Source organism: Leucopleurus acutus (assembly GCF_964270905.1).
Source record: "Leucopleurus acutus genome assembly, chromosome: 11".
Lineage (NCBI taxonomy): Eukaryota > Metazoa > Chordata > Mammalia > Artiodactyla > Delphinidae > Leucopleurus > Leucopleurus acutus.
In genome coordinates, this window is record NC_139152.1 from 63,541,874 (window position 1) to 63,567,885 (window position 26,012).

At 37.0% G+C, this 26,012-nt stretch overlaps 1 protein-coding gene across 3 annotated transcripts in view; it reads left to right on the forward strand.

The window, feature by feature from the left end:
- NAV3 (neuron navigator 3) overlaps positions 1–26,012 on the forward strand; it is a gene marked incomplete at its 3' end in the record, with an annotated part of 362,964 nt that overhangs the window by 118,379 nt on the left and 218,573 nt on the right. For all 3 annotated transcript variants that reach the window (XM_082850415.1, XM_082850416.1, XM_082850417.1), the window contains exons 4-5: positions 21,377–21,449; positions 25,304–25,487. In XM_082850415.1, coding sequence (XP_082706541.1) covers positions 21,377–21,449; positions 25,304–25,487 — 257 coding nt within the window. The remainder of the gene's footprint in view (positions 1–21,376; positions 21,450–25,303; positions 25,488–26,012) is intronic.

A 26,012-nucleotide genomic window follows, 5' to 3' on the forward strand; every position in this document is an offset into this window, starting at 1 on the left:
TGAAGATACAAGAATGCTTTTCTACATTAATTTTATATTATAGAATAAATAGTGTAAATGTTTTTCTTATGAGTATCAATATTTAAATTGGTTTGTGCCGTTAGTAGACATTGAAGTTAAGTAACTCCCTTTGGGTTGGACACCAGATTCCACATACAAATTTTTTCCTTCTTTCTGGAGACAAGATATAAAATATTTCTGGTTTTGCAGGTAGTTATTAAGCTTTATTCTATACATAAAAAATTGCAAAGGTACTTAATATTTCTACTATATATTTAAATACCAACCACTTTCTTAAACATTTAGAATGTTCTTTATCCTGATAGTTTTGACTTAAAATGCTATAAGTTGTATCCCACTGATAAGCCACTATCTGAGTAAGCACAAAATACCATCATACCTTATATTAGAAAACATATTTTGTAGCAATCCTTTTGTAATTTTAGTTTTATTACCCTCACTAATCTAGTTTTTTTTTTAAAGAACTTACTGCTCCATCTTTTTCAACTCTTCTTGAAATTAATAGAAAATTAACTGAGAAATTTAATACTCAGTACTAAAAAATATGAAATAAGAGCAGTTTTTAAAACCCTAGTTCAGAAAACCATATACTAAGATATGAAACCATTTTAAATATGACCTATGATATTCTTAGCTTAAAAACCTATGGTGATTAAACAATGTTTTTAAAAAATACTTCCATAGGACAGAAAAAGGAAATGAAATGGGGGAATCTTATTCACTTGATCTCAGTATAATCATTTGGCAAGTATATCTTTGATAAAATAAATTATTTGAAAATCAGTAGATGTACCCAATCTACTTGTTTTATGATATTATATTTAAATGATTTTAATATGAATTAAATTAAACTGACCTGTGTGGATAGCCACAGACAAAATTCATGACATGTCTGGTTACACTTTGAAAAATTATATTGCCCGTTTGATTTGTATTAGCCATGTCTCAAACATTAAAAACAATTACGAAATCATATCATAGAAGCATCAAATTTTAGAGATGGACCTGAGAGTTCAGCCATATCAGTATTGCTTATTGATTCATCTGCAGGTTGAATGTCAGCCATCTTTATCCAGTGCTGTACTAGATGCTTTGCGTGCATTTTTCATTGAGTCATCATAGCAAACCGACAAAAGAACTTGTCTCACTGAGGCTGCCTGTGTCCCTATTTAGTAAGTGGAAGAATCAGTGTTTGGTCTCATGTCTATTTGAGTCTAGGCCAAATTGCTTTAAAACTTATTAACAAATGCATTTAAAAAAATACGGCCTGGGACTCAAGTCTTGAGATTTTGATCTCTTCCTCTTCTTCCCCCTCCCCCTCCTTCTCTTTCATCCCCGCCTCCTCTTCTTCTTTAAAGTTTGGATCCCTCTCCCCCCGCTCCAAACTTGCAATATAAATGAGGATTTTTCTTTAATATTATGCTTGTTTCTTCCATCTATGACAGGAATAAAAGCTTTGGTTAGGTTGGGAGAGGGTGTGGAATGAGATAAATAATGATTTATAAATTTTGTGGTGAAATTATGCATTTGGAAAATAATTAATTGTTATATGTAACTTTAGCCCTATATCTAAACAGATATTATTTGTTTAGAATGGTTTTGTAACTTCATAATAAAAGAGTAAGTTTCCTTGTTTTGTTTTCTGAAACAAACCGAGAAGCAGGAATTATTAAAAACCTACAGAGTATATTTTCAGGTCAATGAGTACTGACATAGTATTTTATAATTTTATATTTATAATACTTTATATTGGCAATTATAGCCTATAATGAAGATTTAATGTCATCTGTAATTGGCAACTAATATTAAATGATGTTCATTATTCTCTAATCACCAAGTCAGTTAAAGCAGAATATAGAATTTTACACAAAAAATAATTTTTATCTGATAAAATTCTAATAAATTTTCCATATCTGTACCCTTATCTATCTATCTATCTAGTCACATACACACTTCTGTTATATATGTGTTTATATAAAGCATTCCTAGTATGAAAATTTATACATACACACATGTACACACAGACATAGATACACATATGCCTAGTATGGAGCTAAGCTCTTCATAAACATCTGTAATCCTCACATAATATATTGTGTGGAAACTGCTTTCATTCTCATTTCACAGATAAGGAAGCTGAGGCTTCAGCAGAGTAAAAACTTTATTTCTAACAGTGTGTAAATTGCATAACTATGATTCATGTAAGACTGCAAAACTTTAAACTATTATACTATAGTGCTTAATTAATGAACTGACTCCTTGTAGCTAACCCCAGACCAACTAAACAAAAACAAACTGAAGAGCTAAACAAAATTTCTATCTCCTACCTCTCCCTATCCCACAACACAAACTAACGAGATAGGAGAGGAAAACATGGGACATAGCATTCAATGACATGAAATACCTAAACTGTACCTTTCACCTCCCCTCCCCACAGACTTAACAAATCAAACCTCAGAAGGCAAGGCCTAGAGCTCTGCATGCTTACAGATCCCAGCTGACCCTTAAGCTTGCTAAAGTTTGGGGATCTACTGCTCTGCTGCACTAGTTTCCTGTGACTGCTATAACAAATTATCACAGATGTGGTGGCTTCAAACAGTAGAACTTTAATCTCTCACTGTTTGGATGCCAGAAGTCTGCAATCAGTATCACAGGGCCCAAATCAAGGCTTCAGCAGTCCTGTGCTTCTTCCAGAGGCTGTAGGGGGAATCCATTCCTTGCCCATTCCAGCTTCTGATGGCTGCCAGCGTTCCTTGGCTTGTGGCCACATCAGTCATTCTGTATGTTCATCTACCGGGAGATAAAAATGCATTGGTTAGTTGTGAAATAATTTGGAATCATTTAAACCTTATGAACTTAGAATATGGATGGAACATATTCTAACATATTTTGCATACTCTTTCTGTCCTTCCTTTCACACGACACAGTTTCATCCTTACATTCAACCACATATTTATGGAGCACCTATCTTGTGCCAGGCCTGTATCCTAACTGCCTGTCAATCATGTAGAGAGCTTGAGTCAGAAGCTGGAAATGGCTCAGTCAGAATGTCTAAATTATAGTGGTAGAAAGCATAATGTGGCAGAAATGGTGATTTCATTGGAGACTGACAGGGTTGAGTTTGAATTCTGGCTCTGCTATTTATTAATTGCGCAAACTTGTACAAAGTATGTCATTTCTAAGCCTCTACTGAATGGCCAAAATAATATCAAATTTACCAGAGTCTATGGTAAAGATGAAAAAAGGGTTTTGCATTTGCAGTAAACAACACCCATGCTTAAAGCTGTGTATGGGGCTTCCCTGGTGGCGCAGTGGTTGAGAGTCCACCTGCCGATGCAGGGGACACGGGTTCGTGTCCTGGTCCGGGAGGATCCCACGTGCCTCAGAGCGGCTGGGCCCGTGAGCCGTGGCCACTGAACCTGCGCATCTGGAGCATGTGCTCCGCAACGGGAGAGGCCACAACAGTGAGAGGCCCGCGTACCGCAAAACAACAACAACAACAACAACAAAAACTGTGTATGAACTCCCTTCCTGTGCTGGGTTAAGTGGTGAAGGAAAAAGTGGCTTTCAAACCATTTCCCGTGCTTCTCTTCTTGACATGTAGTGTCCAGTTCCTCACAGTGCAGCCTGTTCACCTAGTGTGTTATGAAGTTAATATTTTACAAATGACGTATTAAAATTAAATACACTAAAATAGACTTTTTAAAAATCAGAGTGCATTGCAGATAGAATGGGTAGAAATTGACTTGTGAAACTTTTATTAATTTCTATCTATAAACCTATGTATATACTGTGTGGTCATATAAAATAGATATCTTCAGTGCAACGCTGACCATTTCTTTCGCATCAGACACACCATTAGTGCCCTGAGCTCTACTATCAAGCCCAGGCCCTTAGCAAGACGTGGAAGATGTTCCACATCTAGCCCCTGTTTATCTCTGTGGCCTCGTCTTCTGCTGCTAGATTTTCCAGATCTCAAGATACTTGTTCCTGGAGTCTTTCTGCCTGTTCTCTCCTCCAGCATAGTTTCTTGAAACCTACTGAAGGCCACCAGCCTTTGGAGGGGCCGGTGTTCGCATTGATAAACAAAGATGTTGTGGAGAAAGATTTAAGTGGGATTCAACTCTTAATATTCCTGGCTATTCTGAATTCCCCAGTCCCTTAACTAATGGTGTTTCTCAACGCTGACCAGTTCACATATTGCTCCTTCTTTGGGTTCACTTCACCCCACATCCTGTTATTTGGTTAACCCTTCCTAACCTTTCAGGGACTAGCTCAGGCTTCACTTGAAGCAGAAAAAAAAAATGTGGGAGTTAATGATACAGGCTCTGTTTTTCACATATTCTGTCTGTGTATCCTTGAGCATCTCAGTTTAATTCTCTGATCAACACTTTTATCATTGGAAAAATGCTATAATTATGGCAACTTCAGAAGAAGGTATCTTTGTAACCATGATAGAGAAGTCTTAGTTACTAATAACTTCCTCCTTTCCTGGTCCCTTTACCTCTGATCATGAATAGACTGTTCTGCATGCTTCTTTAGGAGTCTGTGTTTCTCTGATTATAACATTCATCACATTACACTGGAATTATCTCTCCTGTGAGACTATATATATTTTTAAGGGCTTGGACATGTCTCAATGAATAAATAATCATTATGGAGTGAATGAAAGCAAACATCTTAAGAATATTTAACCAATGCAAAAACACTGTTGCATTTTACTTTAATTCTTCAAACATTTATATTTAAAAGAGTTATATTAAAATCTTTGGCTAAAATCTATATAATTATTTGAATTTTATGATAGGATGTGATTTTGCTCAAACTGAGCCATCGTATCTATTTATTTTTGGTTGAAATCAAATGTAATTAATTTATATAATGATACTAGCAGTGTATGTTTATCATGAAAAATAGGAAGAATCGTTAATTAAAAATAGCACAGGTCACAAAAGAACTTACCATTGGAGAGAATGAAAGTTACGTTTGCTTTATATTCTTCTACACATTCTCTGTGTATGATTCACAGCAGCAGTACCTCAAACATGCCCTAACCAGGATGCACTGTGTCTATAGAGAGAACTCAGTCTTTGAAATATTATGCCTACTACCTGTTTTACAATTATTTAACTTTTTATATTGCAGTGGTTTTAGGATCCCAGGGGGCATCAGAGCCTTTTCAGTTCCAGGCCAAATTCAGCTCTGTAAACATAATTGCAGAAAGGAAAGGCTGGCATGGTCTGTTTTCAGGCATCCTCTTGAGCAGTTGTGTGTTGCTCTAAGCTGCTCTGCTGGGCATGGCTGCTCCCCGTTCTGAAGCTTGTCTAACCTTCTCAGAATCAGACTTCTCCTGTGCATCCAAATGACACTTCTTCTTTGAAGCTTTCACCAGATCCGTAGTGAAAACTGATAAATCCATTCTCTTCACTGCCTTATAGTGTTCTCTATAATTCTTTTTTGGACTGTTATGCCTTGTGTTATGGTGATTTATGAATCTTTTTTCGTCTCTTCAGCTATCTTACAGCTCAAAAAGCTCATAAAGGCAAAGACCTTATAGTCATTTTTACATCCTTTAGCCATCTAGTAGAGCTGTTTGCCCATAATAAACAGTCAATAGTGGCTGAATGAATTGATTACTTGTTGTTAAGTGTTGGTGCCATGGTTAAAATTTAATCACAAACTGATCTCAATTGATACTAATCACACTCAGAATGTAATTTCCATTAAATATCCGTAAGTAAAAATGAATGAAACCTATGAATAGGCAAGGCATAATTTTGTTAATATTGTGAAAGATGCCTCCAATTACATCTTCCAAAACAGATTATCCTAGTTTTATAGTAAAAATGCTAAAAGGATGGGTGGCATCAAACGTGCCACTTAAAGTTCATGAGTTCAATAATTGGGAGATTGGGATTGACATATATACACTATACACTAATATGTATAAAACAGATAACTAATGAGAACCTGCTGTATAGCACAGGGAACTCCACTGTACAGTAGAAACTAATGCAACATTGTAAAACAACTATACACCAATAAAAAATAAATAAATAAAGTGAGTCTCTTGTAGACAGTGGAAAAAAGAAAAGAGTTGTGCTAATTAAAAACACTACTCTTTTTTGGACTACTTCATTCAACACTGAAATGAATAAGTCCAAATACGCAGAGTGTGTGCAATACACACTCTGCGTTTAATATGTTGAGAACACGTATTGACCCTCAGGTTTAAAAAATATTTGAAAGCATGCATACAATGATGACTGTCTAGAGTTTTCATAAGTGAAGATCATGAAAACTCTTGTTTTCCTCATTTGAAATCCAATTTGTGATTTAACAATTAGCCATGTTCATACTGAGCAAGTTCATAAGGGTCAAGATAAACGTACAATTATGAAGTCAGACAATCAAATTTCTGAGAAATGACTCCCATTCTTTGTGGGAATAGTGGAAAATACTGGAAAGAAATCAATGCTCTTTAGAATATACGAGAATAGTGGCTATATCTTGAAATTTATATCTGTAGCACCGAGTACAATTCCAGGCATAAAGTAAGTTTAATAAATGATGAATTGGAGACCTTCAAGATGGCAGAGGAGTAAGACATAGAGATCACTTTCTTCCCCACAAATACATCAAAAATACATCTACATGTGGAACAGCTCCTACAGAACACCTACTGAACGCTGGAAGAAGACCTCAGACCTCCCTAAAAGGTAAGAAACTCCCCACGTACCTGGGTAGGGCAAAAGAAAAAACAGACAAAAAATAGGGACAGGACCTGCACCTCTGGGAGGGAGCTGTGAAGGAGGAAAGGTTTCCACACACTAGGAAGCCCCTTCACTGGTGAAGACAGGGGGTGGGCGGGAGGGAAGCTTCAGAGCCACGGAGGAGAGCGCAGCAACAGGGGTGCAGAGGGCAAAGTGGAGAGATTTCTGCACAGAGGATCGGTGCTGACCAGCACTCACCAGCCCGAGAGGCTTGTCTGCTCACCCGCCGGGGCGGGCGGGGGCTGGGAGCTGAGGCTTGGGCTTCGGAGGTCAGACCCCAGGGAGAGGACTGGGGTTGGCTGCATGAACACAGCCTGAAGGGGGCTAGTGCGCCACAGCTAGCCGGGAGGGAGTCCGGGAAAAAGTCTGGACCTGCCTAAGAAGCAAGAGACCATTGTTTCGGGGTGCGCGAGGAGAGGGGATTCCTTCCCTGTCTGCCCACAGAAGGCAGAGCACCGCCTAAATGCGCTCCAGAGACTGGTGCGAGCCACGGCTATCAGCACGGACACCAGAGACGGGCATGAGATGATAAGGCTGCTGCTGCCGCCACCAAGAAGCCTGTGTGCAAGCACATGTCACTATCCAAACACCCCCGAGAGACTGTGCAGCCCACCACTGCCAGGGCGCCATGATCCAGGGACAGCTTACCCGGGAGAACACACGGCGCACCTCAGGCTATTGCAACGTCATGCTGGCCTCTGCAGCCGCAGGCTTGCCCTGCATTCCGTAACCCTCCCTACCCCCCGGCCTAAGTGAGCCAGAGCCCCCTAATCAGCCGCTGCTTTAACCCCCTCCTGTCTGGGTGGGAACAGATGCCTGAGGGCAAACTACATGCAGAGATGGGGTCAAAACCAAAGCTGAACCCCAGGAGCTGTGCGAACAAAGAAGAGAAAGGGAAATCTCACAGCAGCCTCAGGAGCAGCGGATTAAATCTCCACAAGCAACTTGAGGTACCCTGCATCTGTGGAATACCTGAATAGACAACAAATCATCCCAAAATTGAGGAGGTGGACTTTGGGAGCAACTGTAGACTTGGGGTTTGCTGTCTGTGACTGACTTGTTTTTGACTCTTACGTTTACCTTAGTAGTTTTTAGTGCTTGTTATCATTGGTGGATTTGTTTATTGGTTTGGTTGCTCTCTTCTTATTTTATTTATGAATGTATTTATTTATATAAATATTTTTTATTTTAACTTATTTTGTTTATTTTTTTATTTTTTTTCTTTCTTCCTTCCTCCCTTTTCTTCTGAGCCATGTGGCTGACAGGGTCTTGGTGCTCCAGCCTGATGTCAGGCCTGAGCCTCTGAGGTGGGAGAGCCGAGTCCAGGACACTGGACCACCAGACACCTCATGGCCCCACATAATATCAGTCGATGAGAGCTCCCCCAGAGATCTCCATCTCAACGCTAAGACCCAGCTCCACCCAACGGCCAGCAAGCTCCAGTGCTGGACCCTCCATGTTAACAACTAGCAAGACAGGAACACAACTCCACCCATTAGCAGAGATGCTGCCTAAAATCATACCAAGTTCACAGACACCCCAAAACACTCCACCAGGCGTGGCCCTGCCCACCAGAAAGACAAGATCCAGCCCCACCCACCACAACACGGGCACCAGTCCCCTCCACCAGGAAGCCTACACAAGCCGTTGAACCAACCTTACCCACAGTGGGCAGACACCAAAAAAAACAGTAACTAAGAACCTGCAGCCTGTGAAAAGGAGACCCCAAACACAGTAATTTAAGAAAAATGGGAAGACAGAGAAATATGCAGCAGATGAGGGGGAGCGAGGTAAAAACCCACCAGACAAAACAAATGAGAGAAAATAGGCAGTCTACCTGAAAAAGAATTCACAGTAATGATAGTAAAGATGATCCAAAATCTTGGAAATAGAATGAAGAAAATACAAGAAATGTTTAACAAGGACCTAGAAGAACTAAAGAGCAAACAAACAATGATGAACAACACAATAAATGAAATTTAAAATTCTCTAGAAGGAATGAATAGCAGGATAACTGATGCAGGAGAATGGATAAGTGACCTGGAAGATAAAATAGTGGAAATAACTACCACAGAGCAGAATGAAGAAAAAAGAATTGAGGACAGTCTCAGAGACCTCTGGGACAACATTAAACACACCAACATTTGAATTTTAGGGATCCCAGAAGAAGAAGAGAAAAAGAAAGGGTCTGGAAAATATTTGAAGAGATTATAGTTGAAAACTTCTGTAACGTGGGAAAGGAAATAGTCAAGTCCAGGAAGCACAGAGAGTTCCATACAGGATAAATCCAAGGAGAAACACACCAAGACACATATTAATCAAACTATCAAAAATTAAATATAAAGAAAAAATGTTAAAAGCAGCAACGGAAAGGCAACAAATAACACACAAGGGACTCTCCGTAAGGTTCACAGCTGAACTTTCAGCAGAAACTCTGCAAGCAAGAAGGGAGTGGCAGAATATATTTAAAGTGATGAAAGGGGAAAACCTACAACCAAGATTATTCTACCCAGCAAGGATCTCATTCAGATTCAATGGAGAAGTTAAAAGCTTTACAGGCAAGCAAAAGTTAAGAGAATTCAGCACCACAAATCCAGCTTTCAAAAAGTGCTAAAGGAACTTCTCTAGGCATGAAACACAAGAGAAGGAAAAGACCTACAAAAACAAACCCAAAACAATTAAGAAAATGGTAATAGGAACATACATATTGATAATTACCTTAAATGTAAATGGATTAAATGCTCCAACCAAAAGACATAGACTGGATGAATGGATACAAAAAGAAGACCCGTATATATGCTGTCTACAAGAGACCCACTTCAGACCTAGGGACACATACAGACTGAAAGTGAGGGGATGGAAAAAGATATTCCCTGCAAATGGAAATCAAAAGAAAGCTGGAGTAGCAATTCTCATATCAGACAAAATAGACTTTAAAATAAAAACTATTTCAAGAGACAGAGAAGGACACTACATAATGATCAAGGGATCAATCCAAGAAGATACAACAATTGTAAATATTTATGCACCCAGCATAGGAGCACCTCAATACATAAGGCAAATGCTAACAGCCATAAAAGGGGAAATCGACAGTAACACAGTCATAGTAAGGGACTTTAACACCCCACTTTCACCAATGGACACATAATCCAAAATGAAAATAAATAAGGAAACACAAGCTTTAAATGACATATTAAACAAGACGGATTTAATTGATATTTACAGGACACTCCATCCAAAAACAACAGAATACCCTTTCTTCTCAAGTGCTTATGGAACATTCTCCAGGATCATAACTTGGGTCCCATATCAAGCCTTGTTAAATTTAAGAAAATTGAAATCATATCAAGTATCTTTTTCCAACCCCAATGCTATGAGACTGGATATCAATTCCAGGAAAAAAAAAAAAACTAAAAGTACAAACACATGTAGGCTAAACAATATGCTACTAAATAACCAAGAGATCACTGAAGAAGTCAAAGAGGAAATCAAAAATTACCTAGAAACAAATGGCAGTGAAAGAAGATGACCCAAAACCTATGGGATGCAGCAAAAGCAGTTCTAAGAGGGAAGTTTATAGTAGTACAGTCCTACCTCAAGAAACACAAATCATCTCAGATAAACAACCTAACCATACACCTAAAGCAATTAGAGAAAGAAGAACAAAAAAAAATCCAAAGTTAGCAGAAGGAAAGAAATCATAAAGATCAGATCAGAAATAAGTGAAAAAGAAATGAAGGAAACAATAGCAAAGATCAATAAAACTAAAAGCTGGTTCTTTGAGAAGGTAAACAACATTGATAAAACATTAGCCAGATGCATCAAAAAAGAAAGGGAGAAGACTCAAATCAATTGAATTAGAAATGAAAAAGGAGAAGTAACAACTGACACTGTAGAAATACAAAGGATCATGAGAGATTACTACAAACAACTCTATGCCAATAAAATGGACAACCTGGAAGAAATGGACAAATTCTTAGAAAAGCACAACCTTCCGAGACTGAACCAGGAAGAAATAGAAAATATAAAGAGACCAATCACAGGCACTGAAATTGAAACTGTGAATAAAAATCTTCCAATAAACAAAAGCCCTGGACCACATGGCTTCACAGGCGAAATCTATCAAACTTTTAGAGAAGAGCTATCACCTATCCTTCTCAAACTCTTCCAAAATATAGCAGAGGGAGGAACACTCCCAAACTCATTGTATGAGGCCACCATCACCCTGATACCAAAACCAAAGATGTCACCTAAAAGGAAAACTACAGGCCAATATCACTGATGAACATAGATGCAAAAATTCTCAATAAAATACTAGCAAACAGAATTCAACAGCACATCAAAAGGATCATACACGATGATCAAGTGGGGTTTATCCCAGGAAGGCAAGGATTCTTCAGTATACACAAATCAATCAATGTGATACATCATATTAACAAACTGATGGATAAAAACCGTATGATAATCTCAGTAGATGCAGAGAAAGCTTTTGCCAAAATTCAACACCCATTTATGATAAAAACTCTCCAGAAAGTAGGCATAGAGGGGACTTACGTCAACATAATAAAGGCCATATACAACAAACCCACAGCCAACATCATTCTCAGTGGTGAAAAACTGAAACCATTTCTTCTAAAACCAGGAACAAGACAAGGATGCCCACTCTCACCACTGTTATTCAACTCAGTTTTGGAAATTTTAGCCATAGCAATCAGAGATGAAAAAGTAATAAAAGGAATCCAAATCGGAAAAGAAGAAGTAAAGCTGTCATTGTTTGCAGGTGACATGATACTATACATAGAGAATCCTAAAGACTCTACCAGAAAACTACCAGAGCTAATCAGTGAACTTGGTAAAGCAGCAGGATACAAAATTAATGCACAGAAATCTCGTGCTCTCCTATACAGTAATGATGAAAAATCTGAAAGAGAAATTAAGGAAACACTCCCATTTACCATCGCAACAAAAAGCATAAAATACCTAGGAATAAACCTACCTAAGGAGACAAAAGACCTGTATGCAGAAAACTATAAGACACTGATGAAAGAAATTAAAGACGATACAGACAGATGGAGAGATACACCATGTTCTTGGATTGGAAGAATCAACATTGTGAAAATGACTATACTACCCAAAGTAATCTGCATATTCAGTGCAATCCCTATCAAACTACCAATGGCATTTTTCACAGAACTAGAACAAAAAATTTCACAATTTGTATGGAAACAGAAAAGACCCTGAACAGCCAAAGCAACCTTCAGAAAGATAAACGGAGCTGGAGGAATCGGCCTCCCTAACTTCAGACTATACTACAAAGCTACAGTAATCAAGACAATATGGTACTGGCAGAAAAACAGAAATAAAGATCAATGGAACAGGAGAGAAAGCCCAGATATAAACCCATGCACAAATGATCATCTTATCTTTGACAAAGGAGGCAAGAATATACAATGGAGAAAAAACAGCCTCTTCAATAAGTGGTGCTCAGAAAACTGGACAGATACATGTAAAAGAATGAAATTAGAGCACTTCATAGCACCATCCACAGTAAGAAACTCAAAATGGGTTAATGACCTAAATATAAGGCCAGACACTATAAAACTCTTAGAGGAAAACCACTCTTTTTTTTTTTTTTTTTTTTTTTGGCAGTACATGGGCCTCTCACTGTTGTGGCCTCTCCTGTTGCGGAGCACAGGCTCTGGACACACAGGCTCAGCGGCCATGGCTCATGGGCCTAGCCGCTCCGCAGCATGCGGGATCTTCCCGGACCAGGGCACGAACCCGTGTCCCCTGCATCGGCAGGCGAACTCTCAATCACTGCGCCACCAGGGAAGCCCAAGAACACTCTTTGACATAAATCACAGCAAGATCCTTTTTGACCCATCTCCTAGAGAAATGGAAATAAAAGCAAAAATAAGCAAATGGAACCTAATGAAATTTAAAAACTTTTGCACAGCCAAGGTAACCATAAACAAGACAAAAAGACAGCCCTCAGAATGGGAGAAAATATTTGCAAATGAAGCAACGGACAAAGGATTAATCTCCAAAATATACAAGTAGCTCATGCAGCTCAATATCAAAAAAACAAACAACCCAATCCAAAAATGGGCAGAAGATCTAAATAGACATTTCTCCAAAGAAGATATACAGATTGCCAGCAAACACATGAAAGGGTGCTCAACATCACTAATCATTAGAGAAATGCAAATCAAAACTACAATGTGGTATCACCTCACACTGGTCAGAATGGCCATCATCAAAAAATCTACAAACAATAAATGCTAGAGAGGGTTTGGAGAAAAGGGAACCCTCTTCCACTGTTGGTGGGAATGTGGATTGATAACGCCACTATGGAAAACAGTATGGAGGTTCCTTAAAAAGCTAAAAGCAGGGGCTTCCCTGGTGGCACAGTGGTTGAGAGTCCGCCTGCCGATGCAGGGGACACGGGTTCGTGCCCCGGTCCAGGAAGATCCCACATGCCGCGGAGCGGCTGGGCCCGTGAGCCATGGCCGCTGAGCCTGTGCGTCCGGAGCCTGTACTCCGCAACGGGAGAGGCCACAGCAGTGAGAGGCCTGCGTACCACAAAAAAAAAAAAAAAAAAAAAAAAAGCTAAAAACAGAACTACCATATGACCCAGCAATCCTACTACTGGTCATATACCGTGAGAAAAACATAATTCAAAAAGAGTCATGTACCAAAATGTTCATTGAAGCCCTATTTACAATAGCCAGGACATGGCAGCAGCCTACGTGTCCATCGACAGATGAATGGATAAAGAAGACATGGTATATATATACAATGGAATATTACTCAGCCATAAAATGAAATGAAATTGATATATTTGTAGTGAGGTGGATGGACCTAGAGTCTGTCATACAGAGTGAAGTAAGTCAGAAAGAGAAAAACAAATACTGTGTGCCAACACATAAATATGGAATCTAAAAAATACCCCCCTGGGTTTGCGGGGGAAGGGTAAGCTGGGATGAAGTGAGAGAGTGGCAGTGACATATACACACTACCAAATGTAAAATAGAAAGCTAGTGGGAAGCAGCTGCATAGGACAGGGAGATCAGCTCTGTGCTTCGTGACCACCTAGAGTGATGGGATAGGGAGGGTGGGAGGGAGAGGCAAGAGGGAGGGGATATGGGGATCTATGTGTACATAGAGCTGATTCACTTTGTTATACAGCAGAAGCTAACACAACATGGTAAAGTAATTATACTCCAATAAAGATGGTAAAAAAATGTTTAAAACCAAAACTAAAAAATAATTTAAAAAATGATGAATCAGTGAATGGTTTGATTTATTGAACATAAAATTAAATGGTATTGCTTAAGATACTAATATTGGTTATAGAAATTATTCATGTCTAAAAATATGAATCAACTTCTGTTGAATTTATTTAGTATCTTCAATAAAAAAAACACGCAGTGATCAATTTACTTATTTACTCTAGAAAATCTGTGTTTTGGTTTAGGCCATTGTGATAACATTATTTTCATACAATCCAAAAGCCTGAAGGCTCAGTGTGCCCAAACATTTTTTTTTTTAACTCCCAAACATTTTAAAACTTCTGAAAGTATTGATTGTATCTAGAATTTAGAAACTTTTGGTTTTATTTTCAGTATACAGTCAATATTTTTATAGTTATTTAGCCATCCTCAAGTTTAGCAGGAAAAAGAGAGGCAACGTAGGTGTTCCATGCCAATAAAATGTAAGCCACAGACAGAAGGACCCAAGAAATAGTGCATGACATAAAATAGGCAAGTAAAAGTCCTGGGAGTTGTCCATGAGCTGCAGATATGAGTGTTACCTGAGCCAAATGAGAAATGGGGTGTCCAAAGAACAGAACGGATTTCTTTGTATTACTACTACGAAGGCAAATATATATTTTAATACCAAAGGAATAAGTATAAAACACATGAATTATATAGTATAATGGTTCAAATACACAAAAGACAATATAGTGCTACAGTGTGAACAGTGCAATTCTTGCATGCACATGGGGTAAATTGAAATTATATTCAGTTACTTTCTTTGAAGAGCATAGGTGGAAGCTTTGTTTTCCAGGCATTGCTGCAAACTGGAATCACCTGGGGACTTTGAACAGTTTTTGATAACTGCTCTCCACAGACATTCTTATTTAACTGATGATGGTGTAAATTGGGCATGTATACATTTAAAGTTCATCAGGCGATTCTAATGTGTAGCAAAGTGTGCAAACTGTTGAATTAAAAGTTTGGAAAGCAGGTTTTGTGCAGTGTGGATAATTCTCAGAAAAATTGCTGTAATACCAAAAGCAAAAGATGCTATGATGCTATTTTATACCACTACCACCTGCTATTAATTTTTTTTTAAATTTATTTTATTTACTTATTATTTTTGGCTGTGTTGGGTCTTCATTGCCGTGCGCGGGCCCCCTCCAGTTGCAGCGAACGGGGGCCACTCCTCGCTGCGGTGCGCGGGCCTCTCATTGGGGTGGCTTATCCCATTGAGGAGCACGGGCTCTAGGCGCGCAGGCCTCAGTAGATGTGGCCCGCGGGCTTCAGTAGCTGTGGCTCGCAGGGCTCTAGAGTGCAGGCTCAGCAGCTGTGGCACACGGGCTCATCTGCTCCGTGACAGGCGGGATCTTCCCGGACCAGGGTTCAAACCTGTGTCCCCTGCATTGGCAGGCAGACTCCCAACCACTGTGCCACCAGGGAAGCCCACCTGCTATTAATATTAAAGACTGTTACAGTAATCACAGCTACTTTTTTATTCTTGAGTTTATTAGAGTTCTTACTATGTGCAGTGCATTGTACTATGTACATAGTTACGTGCAATTTCATTGGGTCCTCTGAGTAATGATGTATAGTATCTGTTTCTCATCTCATTATTTAATTTGAAAAGGTCAGATAAGATGATCTTTATGGGCTCCTCAATTTCGGAAATTCTTTTAAATTATTTATTTCTATCAATCCTAAAATATAATGTCAACAAGTTCCCATAGAAGGGTAAATGGGAGAGGGGAGATGCTGGATCCCTCCAGTGTAGATGAGTGTGATGAGCATTAGAGAGGAGAAGCTTAGGATGCTGCAGAAGTCTAAGTTGCCTGGGCAGATAACGCTAAATTTGATTATTAATAGTATTATAAAGTATTGTTTATGTCTTTTTTTATTTGAATAATCTAGGCATAAAACATCATTTTATCCCTGTGTAGTTAATTCATTCCCTCAACAATTGTTGATAGCGTGCCTAAGGTACTCTTACTCTCTCTATGTGTGTATACATATACAGAGAGGGAGAGAGAAAGAGAAAGAGAGAGCCCAAGTGCCAGCAAGCATGAGAGGCCGGGAGTAGTAGGATTGAGGCTTTTATGAGTTGATTTATTTAATCCTAAATCTAAGAGTCAGTTCTTAGTTCTCATCTTACTTACCAGCTGCTTTAGCTAGAGCTCATGTCTCCGTTGGAGTTAATGTACTTTCTTCAGGTGCTTTTCTGTGTCCCATACTCTCCTAATTGGCGTGACATGTCACTGGTTGCTTTTCCTCCATTTCCTCTGTTGGTTCCTCCTCTTCTTTCCAGTGAGTCTCCTCAGGCCCACTGTTTGTTCCTCTTCTCTTTTATAGCTACACGCCCTTCATGATTTAATCTAGCCCCATGGCTTTAATTACCTTCTGTATGAGGATAACCCTGAAATTTAGATCTCTGTTCCAAAACCTCTCAGTTGAACTCCAGATTGTGTGTCTAAAGGCCTGTACATCCATTTGGGTGTCTTAAGAGACTAGATAACAAGTCCAGAAATTAACCCCTTGTATCTGTCTGTGGCTTTTCCCATCTTATGGCTGGAGATGTCATCCACCTGGCTACCGAGGCCAGAAACCTTGGCGTCATCCTTGACTGCTCTCTCTTATGTGTCACATCTTGCCATTAGATTCCTTCAAAGTATATCCAGAATCTGATCCTTTCGGATCCAGGTGATCCTTTCTCATCACCTCGCTGCCGCCACCATTGTCTGAAACACTATCATCTTTCACTTGAATTACTTGCACGAGCTACCTGAAAGGTTTCCGTACTTCTATCTTTATATGCCTGGAGTCTATTCTCAACAAAGCGAGGGACGAATCATTTTATTTTTATTTTTAATTTAAGTAAAACATATATAGAAGAGTATAAATACTCTAATAGAATTTGAGGTAAAGCAAACATAAAAAGTGTATAAAATACTCCAGTCTTAAATATATAGCTGATAGATTTTAAATATCTCTACACCTGTGTACTCACCACTCAGATCAAAACAAAGGATACTTCTAGCATGTCTATTCCCCTTGTGCCACTTTCCAGACTGTACCCCTCTAAAGTTCATCACTATTCTAATGTCTGTTTTCATTGTTTAGTCTTGATCTTGAATTTCATAGATTGAGCATCATATAGCATATACTCTTTTGTTAGCTTCCTTTGCTCATCTTTTTTTTTTTTTTTTTTTCCGTACGCGGGTCTCTCACTGTTGTGGCCTCTCCCGTTGCGGAGCACAGGCTCCGGACGCGCAGGCTCAGCGGCCATGGCTCACGGGCCCAGCCGCTCCGCGGCATGTGGGATCTTCCCGGACTGGGGCACGAACCCGTGTCCCCTGCATCGGCAGGCGGACTCTCAACCACTGCGCCACCAGGGGAGCCCTGCTCATCTTTATGTGAGACTTTCTCTGGAGGTCAGTTGCTTAATCTGTAAAGATGAGGGTAGACTAAAGATGAGATTAAGAGCTAAAATTTGAAAACAAACTGATATCCAATCCCAACTCACAGAATTTCTGATTCTTACTGTCTGGGGTCAGACACAGGGAAGTAGTATATTATAAAAGATCCCAAAGAGAATATAACATGTAGCCTCTGGATCAAATGACTCTCTGTCTTCCTCTATCTCTATCTCTGTCTCTCTTTTTTTTTTCTTGGATTCATTTTTTCCAAAAATACAAGGACCAATTGGCCAACACTCCTTTCCTCCCTTCTTCCTCAAGTATGTACTGTGCATCTATCAGACACCAAACACCATGCTAGGCTGCTGAAGGTGCACGAGTCAACAAAATTCAGTTCTTGTCTCTCAGAGGCTTAGAGCTTCGCTAAACCCATGTCTTCATAAAAAAAAAAAAAAAAAAAAAAACCAAAAAGAAACTGAATGAACAAATAAATAAATAAAACTATGAAAACTCAACAAACATCTCTATTTACCCGCAAACCAAATAGAGGGAGTGAGGAGAGAGAGATCAAGAAATGATTGACTTTGTTAAATAACCTAGTAATTTTGAAATAGTTGTTTAAATTTGGTCAAATAACTGATTGCTTATGAAAGATTGACTCAAATTTCAACTCAGTTGCTTTCCTTTTCAAAATGATTTGGTATCTAGACAAAGGGGATTGAAAAGAGTTAAAATTCTTTTTCAGATCTTGAACAGAAGGGCGCCATTTTTAAACACATCCTAAAAATTAACTATGTGATTATATAACCAGTATTTTGAATATTTTGTTTTTGTTTTGCGCCAGTTAACTGATGTAATTAAATCCATGCAGAGACTTCGCTTGTGAGGATAATTTTCCACTTTCTGATTAGTCATTGAATATAATGCCCACCCCCACCCCCCAAAAGAAAAGGTACGGTAGATGTGTCAATACTCTGATCTTCTTCAGGGCAGTGTTTTTCAAATTGTGGATTACTGTCCATCAATGGATCCTGAAATTCATCTAGTGGATTTTAACCAATATTTAAATACAGATTAAAAAGCATTAATTAATTAATGAAAAGAGAAGACAATGTTATTAGCAGAAAGCATCACAAGCGATTTCATGTAGCAAGTGTAAGTACTGATCTATGAAACTTTTGTTTCCATTATATTTAGGTAACTGTGCATTGGGTTGTTTATTAGTTTATTAAGTACATGAAATCATTCTAATTAAAAATTGACCCAAATTATTAGCTGTTAAAATTACAGTTTGAATTTTGATAGCTTATTTGGTATATGATTCAAATAATACTGAGAAAAAATAAAACTCACTTCAGTTAATTGGATAAATTTGATGGCAAAATCACTTTTATCTGTTTAGGATTTCAAAAATGTTTGGAGGTTTTTAGTTCAAACTACAGTTGAGGTTTGACATGACAGAAAAATTAGGAACTAAAACAGTATTTATAGATATTTAACTGGGAAATGTGAGGGGACAATCTATTATTTTAAAGCAGGAATTTTGAGAAACTAATGTCTCAAATTTATTAAAATAAAAATAATCATTAACCAAAATATATTATTATGTAGGTAGAAAGTATTCTCAAATTATTTTAGAGTATGCCTCTGACAAGGAAATTAACATATAAATGACATTTAACAACATTTCTCATAGCCATTTTCTTTTATTATAACATCGCTGGGTAAAAAAATGTAAGTAGTACCAACAAGCATGATTGAATTTATAGATGACTTTGGAGTTAGGTAGGGAGAGGATATTATTTTCTTAAGTTATGTTTGTTATGTTGTTACATTGTTGGAAAATTAATTATGACCAAAAACAAAAATTGGTGAATAAATAAAGTGTAATGAACTATCCTTTAATAGTCATACTGGAGATTTTGTATTCAAGTACTTATTCTGTTGCTGTTACTTACCTGCTATAGTAAGATGGGAAACAGAATTAACTACCTCAAATTGTTGGTGCTCATAGTGAATGACTATAAAGGACTATTACAAAAGGTTGAATGCTTCTGATAAATAGATATGAAAGGAATGTAAGGTATATTTTGAGTATTTTTTTCTTTCCTCTACTAGGACCCTTTTAATTTCCCTTTCTAATTTATGGTGCATATTGAGAGAGAGTTGTTTGTCTCTAATACCCAATCTAGATAGCAGTTTTATTTTTTATTCTGTATGGCCAAAAAAGCCATTTTACACTTAATTACAGACACTGTTCATGAATATTTTCTTGGTCTTCCAATGAACTAATCTGTTTATGTATAATAAAAATACATTTTGCAGTAAATTATATATATTTGGGCCAGAAATCTTCTTACTTTCTATAAAATTCATATAATTGGTGTAAAATTAATAATATCAATAATAATTGTTGCAGCAAACATTCAAAAATACTCAGCTCAATTCTCTGTCTTAATATTAGGCCACAATAATTATTTGGCATCTTTTATTTTTAATCAACCTGAAAAAAATTTTTTTAAAGAACACACTGGGTAGACACAGTAGTATATTCTGTTTGTTACACTTTTCTTTTTCTTTCCTTTATGTTATCTTATTTTCTAATAGCAAAGTGAAATGTGAAGGAAAGAATTTGAAGTGGATACCAGAACCACAGGTTTTTTGGGTATTCAGACGTTGACAAGTAGAACGAGAAGGTCCACTTGGTCATGTAACATTCAGCGTCTTCAACTCTATCATTCTTCCAGTAAAACTTATTTTGAAATGAATCAAGAAGTTATTTTTTTCTCAAAGCAAATGTGTATACCTTGGCTGCAATCATTTTGAAGTAAAGAACCTCTCATTGGATATTATTACTTTAATTTTGCACAAAATTACATTTAAAAAGGAACGTAAACAGTTGTCCATTTTATAAAGACAGATTCTGGAATATATTTTTTTCTTTTTATTTTCTTTAACAGACATTGTGACCTTCCTATGAAGCTCAGCTAAAGAGGACATTGGCAAAACTTTGTATGTCCTCCTGCATAGCTTTTGATGAGAATTTAATAAGACAGAAAACAGTACCTTGCCAAGTATTAACTTTAAATCTCTTATTTACTTTAGAATTTCAAGATTTATGGAATACCACAAAACCCAGGGAGATGACTCACAAAGAACTGGAACTTTCTAGTTTCCTACATTCTTTTAAAAAGTCTTAGCTATTTAACTTTGCTACATAATGCCATAACTAATACTGAAATCAACCCATGAATTAACATAAATTAGTCTTTTTTTTTTTTTTTTGCTTCTCACCCTAAATGGTTAATCACTGGCTATCATGTTGCAACGAACTGTTCAAAAGCAGTGGCATCACTCTTAAATTACAAAGGCAATACCTATATTTAAGCAGAGAATTAGCAACTGTAGAAGTACAAATAGTTTTTAAAATAAAGAATTTCTATGATTTAGGATGAAAATATGCTTCATTTCTTTCATGTATATCAACCCTCATCTTTTGGCATACTTACCAAATATTACTGTTCGAATCTTAGTTACTCACATCCTAGTATTCTAACTCACAGAAACAGGAGTCTCCTCCTATTTGGAGACTTTAGTTGAGACTTGTTTGTGAAGCACAAAATCAGTCTGGTTTTATGTTAAGTAGGTGGGTTGCTAATCTGTAAGAATGCCATTCTTGGTCAGGCCTTTATGAATTGTTTGTAAGTACTAAATCGGACAATGCAATCTTTATATTCATTCTGCAATTAGCCAAAATAATTCTAGTTAAACTCTGGTTAAAGATCTCTAGTATGAAATGAATGTAAAATATTCATTCTTTCTTTATCTTTCTCTCTGGCTTCATTCTAGCTCATTTATTTATTTAAAAATAACCTTCTAAGTTACTTTTTCACTGCTTTTCATGTTGCAGATTGAAAATGTTGATGTCTGCCTTAGTTTTCTAGCAGCCAGAGGAGTAAATGTTCAAGGTCTATCTGCTGAAGGTAAGAAAAAGCACAGTTGTCACAAATGGCAACCATGTTTGTAAAAGACTTTTTATAATGCTAGAAATGTAAAGTGGGAGTACATAGCCCCTAATACAAGAAAGGAAATCAGTAAAGTTTCCAAAATAATAGAAACATAAATTCCATGGTTATTAATGTACGCCTTATGTAGGTATGTTCCAGATTTTGCCAAAATTGTTCTTTACATTACCGAGTATATGGGAGGGGGACATATTAACAAAATATCTTTATGTTATTACCAGTTGGTAGTGTTTGTAGAGTCTTAAGTAGATGGATGGATAGATAGATAATGCTGGATAATAAATACAGTAGATGGACATAAATACAGTTAAAATAGTGTAATTAATGTTCAAATATTTTATCAATAACAATTCTATAATTTGATCAAGTTGGTAGTCCAGGTCTAAATATTTGTTAATTTTAAATAAGTCATCAGGGGTTCTTACTTAATTAGCACTAACAGTATTAATAACTGTTCTTTGTAAAGGCCTTAAAATTATTAAATGTTTAAAAGATCATCACTGACATTGAAATATAGAAAAGTGGAAAAAGAAAACTAGATCTGTTATTTTTTTTTCTGCATTTCTTTTTCTTCCACATATATTTTTAGGAAGCCTTTGCAAAATTTTCAATTTAGTACTATTAACAAAAAACAATTGCTAAAGTTATGAAATACCAAGTCCTTTGAGATCTGTATCAGCAACAACCATTTTTAATTAGAATTTTATGATTAAACACTTTTGACAATTTATGTTGCTTCTTGTTTCTACTACAGTCAGTTTACTCTGAAAAGCCTTTTTCCCCCACAGATAGTAGAAATATTAGACAATTCTAAGCTGTTCAAAGTTTGCTGCCATTGGAAAAAGAGGAATTGTGTGACTTCTGAAATATTATGGACATGTACTAGAATTATTTACATTTGTCAATTTTTCTTCACTATTTAAATTTTAAATTTCTTTAATCCTTTATCTGTATATGTCATCATGATGTTTAATCTTAAATTACATATTTAATGGCAAAAAACTTATGTTCAAATCTAACTCATGGTTGTGTTACGTAGAATAAAATTTGATAAAATCCTCCAGGATAATACTTTACTTTCTAAGTGGTTAAAGTTGGTGAGAAATGTTACCATTTATTCGTTTTATGTCTCTTCCGTATAACATGACATCTTTTTGTTTGGCTTTGTTTTGTTTTTTCATATTCTTTTTTTTTTAAACATCTTTGTTGGAGTATAACTGCTTTACAGTGCTGTGTTACTTTCTACTGTATAACAAAGTGAATCAGCTATACGTATACATATATCCCCATATCCCCTCCCTCTTGCCTCTCCCTCCCACCCTCTCTATCCCACCCCTCTATGTAGTCACAAAACACCAAGCTGATCTCCCTGTGCTATGCAGCTGCTTCCCACTAGCTATTTTACATTTAGTAGTGTATATATGTCAATTCCACTCTCTCACTTCATCCCAGCTTACCCTTCTCTCCCAAACCCGTGTCCTCAAGTCCGTTCTCTACGTCTGTGTCTTTATTCCTGTCCTGCCCCTGAGTTCCTCAGAACCTTTTTTTTTTTTTTTTTAGATTACATATATATATATTAGCACACGGTATTTGTTTTTCTTTCTGACTTACTTCACTCTGTATGACAGACTCTAGGTCCATCCTTTTCACTACAAATACATCAATTTCATTTCTTTTTATGGCTGAGTAATATTCCATTGTATATATGTGCCACATCTTCTTTATCCATTCATCTGTCGATGGACACTTAGATTGCTTCCATGTCCTGGCTATTGTAAATAGGGCTTCAGTGAACATTGTGGTGCATGACTCTTTTTGAATTATGGTTTTCTCAGGGTATATGCCCAGTAGTAGGATTGCTCGTTCATATGGTAGTTCTGTTTTTAGTTTTTTAAGGAACCTCCATACTGTTCTCCATAGTGGCTGTATCAATTTACATTCCCACCAACAGTGCAAGAGGGTTCCCTTTTCTCCACACCATCTCCAGCATTTATTGTTTGTAGATTTTTTGATGATGGCCGTTCTGACTGGTGTGAGGTGATACCTCATTGTAGTTTTGATTTGCATTTCTCTAATGATTAGTGATGTTGAGCATCCTTTCATGTGTTTGCTGGCAATCTGTATATCTTCTTTGGAGAAATGTCTATTTAGATCTTCTGCCCATTTTTGGATTGGGTTGTTTGTTTTTTTGATATTGAGCTGCATGAGCTACTTGTATATTTTGGAGATTAATCCTTTGTCCGTTGATTCATTTGCAAATATTTTCTCCCATTCTGAGGGTTGTCTTTTCGTCTTGTTTATGGTTTCCTTGGCTGTGCAAAAGCTTTTAAGTTTCATTAGGTCCCACTTGTTTATTTTTATTTCCATTTATCTAGGAGGTGGGTCCAAAAGGATCTTGCTGTGATTTATGTCATAGAGTGTTCTGCCTGTGTTTTCCTCTAAGAGTTTTATAGTGTCCAGTCTTATATTTAGGTCTTTAATCCATTTTGAGTTTATTTTTGTGTATGGTGTTAAGGAGTGTAACATGATATCTTTTATTAACATAAACCTCTTGCTTTATATTTATCTCCTAAAAATATATGAATGCCCAAAATGATTTTCTAAATTGATTAAACATGCATAGTAATAAAATAAGAAGTTAAAAAAACCTCTTTCAATAAGATCATTCAGGTTTACAGGAGAAAATTAATACTTTCTCACTGTAGCTTTATATTGAACAAGCCAACACTTATATGTTATGACCCCTGTGAGGAAGATTGGGGGCTTATAACAATTCAGCCTCATTTTATATGAATAATTCCACGGCATAGTGTGTGTGGCATTATAAACCATCAGAGAGCAAGAAATCTAAGTAGTTTATTAATGTTTCTAAATTCCAAAAAGGAGACATAAAACCTTGACCTCAAAGGAGGATATATTTTATTGCCAATAGCAAGTTTCATTTAAATTATGATTATAGGTTGTGTAGCATTATATCAAGCTTTACTTGCATCTCGTTTTCTAATTTTAAAATTATAACTGCAGGAGGAAAATGTAGGCTCATGTTGTAGCCTACTTTGTGCATTTAATTTTTTATTCAATATTAGAAAAACTTACACAGGAGCCCCATGTGTTAGAACTAGGAATTCCACTTACATTTATTCAATTATGTTATCTAAAGTCATGAGTAAGATGATCTTTAATATTTATTAATATGTAACATAAATTAAAAATAAAAGAATTAGAGCATTAAAAATGGATACCTATGATGTAGTCTGCTTTTTGGAGGACATATACATATATTTTTGAAAATAACTTGGTTGGTGGGTGATTTAGAATTGTGCTAACAGTTATAAATCTAGTTGCTATTATGAGGTGCACCCGTAGCATCAGTATTTATAATGTAGGACAACCAGCATTTAAGTGGCTTGCTTTCTCTAGCTCATAGCCACCACCGTGTTGGTAACAGCTGTGTGTGTTTGTGAGGGAAGCAGAGTGTTAAACCAAATGATTAGCACAAGACTGAGAGCCCATCCATTTCCATGAAGAAACTAACTCTAGAAAAACTGTCATTCAGGGTCAGCAAAGACCATCACTTGAGTAAGCTTTGTTCTCTCTACGCTTCATCCCTTCCCTCTCTCCCTGAAATTTCCAAGCTATTTGGAAATGCTAGCGTGTTTCAGAAAATCAGATTTGCTTAAATCTGTGACTGAGAAAATCAAGTTGTATTTCTGTCTCCGTAGATTTAGCCTAAGAGAATTGCTTCTAGAATTTCATTTGTAAAAAATAATCATCTTCTATGATACTGTTTTTATATTTTCCACTTGATACAGAAATAAGAAATGGAAACTTAAAAGCCATTCTAGGGCTGTTTTTCAGTTTGTCTCGCTACAAGCAGCAGCAGCATCATCAGCAGCAGTATTACCAGTCCTTGGTGGAGCTTCAGCAGCGGGTCACCCACGCCTCCCCTCAGGCAGAAGCCAGTCAGGCCAAAACCCAGCAAGATATGCAGTCCAGGTAAGGAAGGGAAGCGGGGAACGTGTTTAGAATGAATTTCTCTTGATACAGCTTGTTTTTAAAAAGTTTTTGTTTGCAAGTTTGGAAAACATCTTTATATAGTTGTATCAAAGTGATGGGATTCTTTGATTAACGTTATAGAATTTAAAACCACTTTTCTATTGGTTGGATGACCAACACTTATCACTTTTTAGGTGAAATATTTGTGTTTGTTTTCTGAAGGTGGTTGTGGTTTGTATGAAAATGTGTGAAATGTCTTTCTTGTCAGTAGTATATCAGAGTTCCTTCCTTCTACAAGTTATTGTTTAGAATGTGCTTTTCGAATCCTAGTCTCCAGTTGTGTAGTTTTCTTTGGTTGATGCTTTTGATCGATTAAATCGTTACGTCTGTCAAAAATTTCAGGTCTGTTAAACATAGGAGTTTGAGTGTTTGGGAACATACCATTTTGATGTGAGATTGTCTGTGCATGCACGTGCGTGTATACGTGTGTGTGAGTTTCTATACACACATTGTTTGTCTGACTTG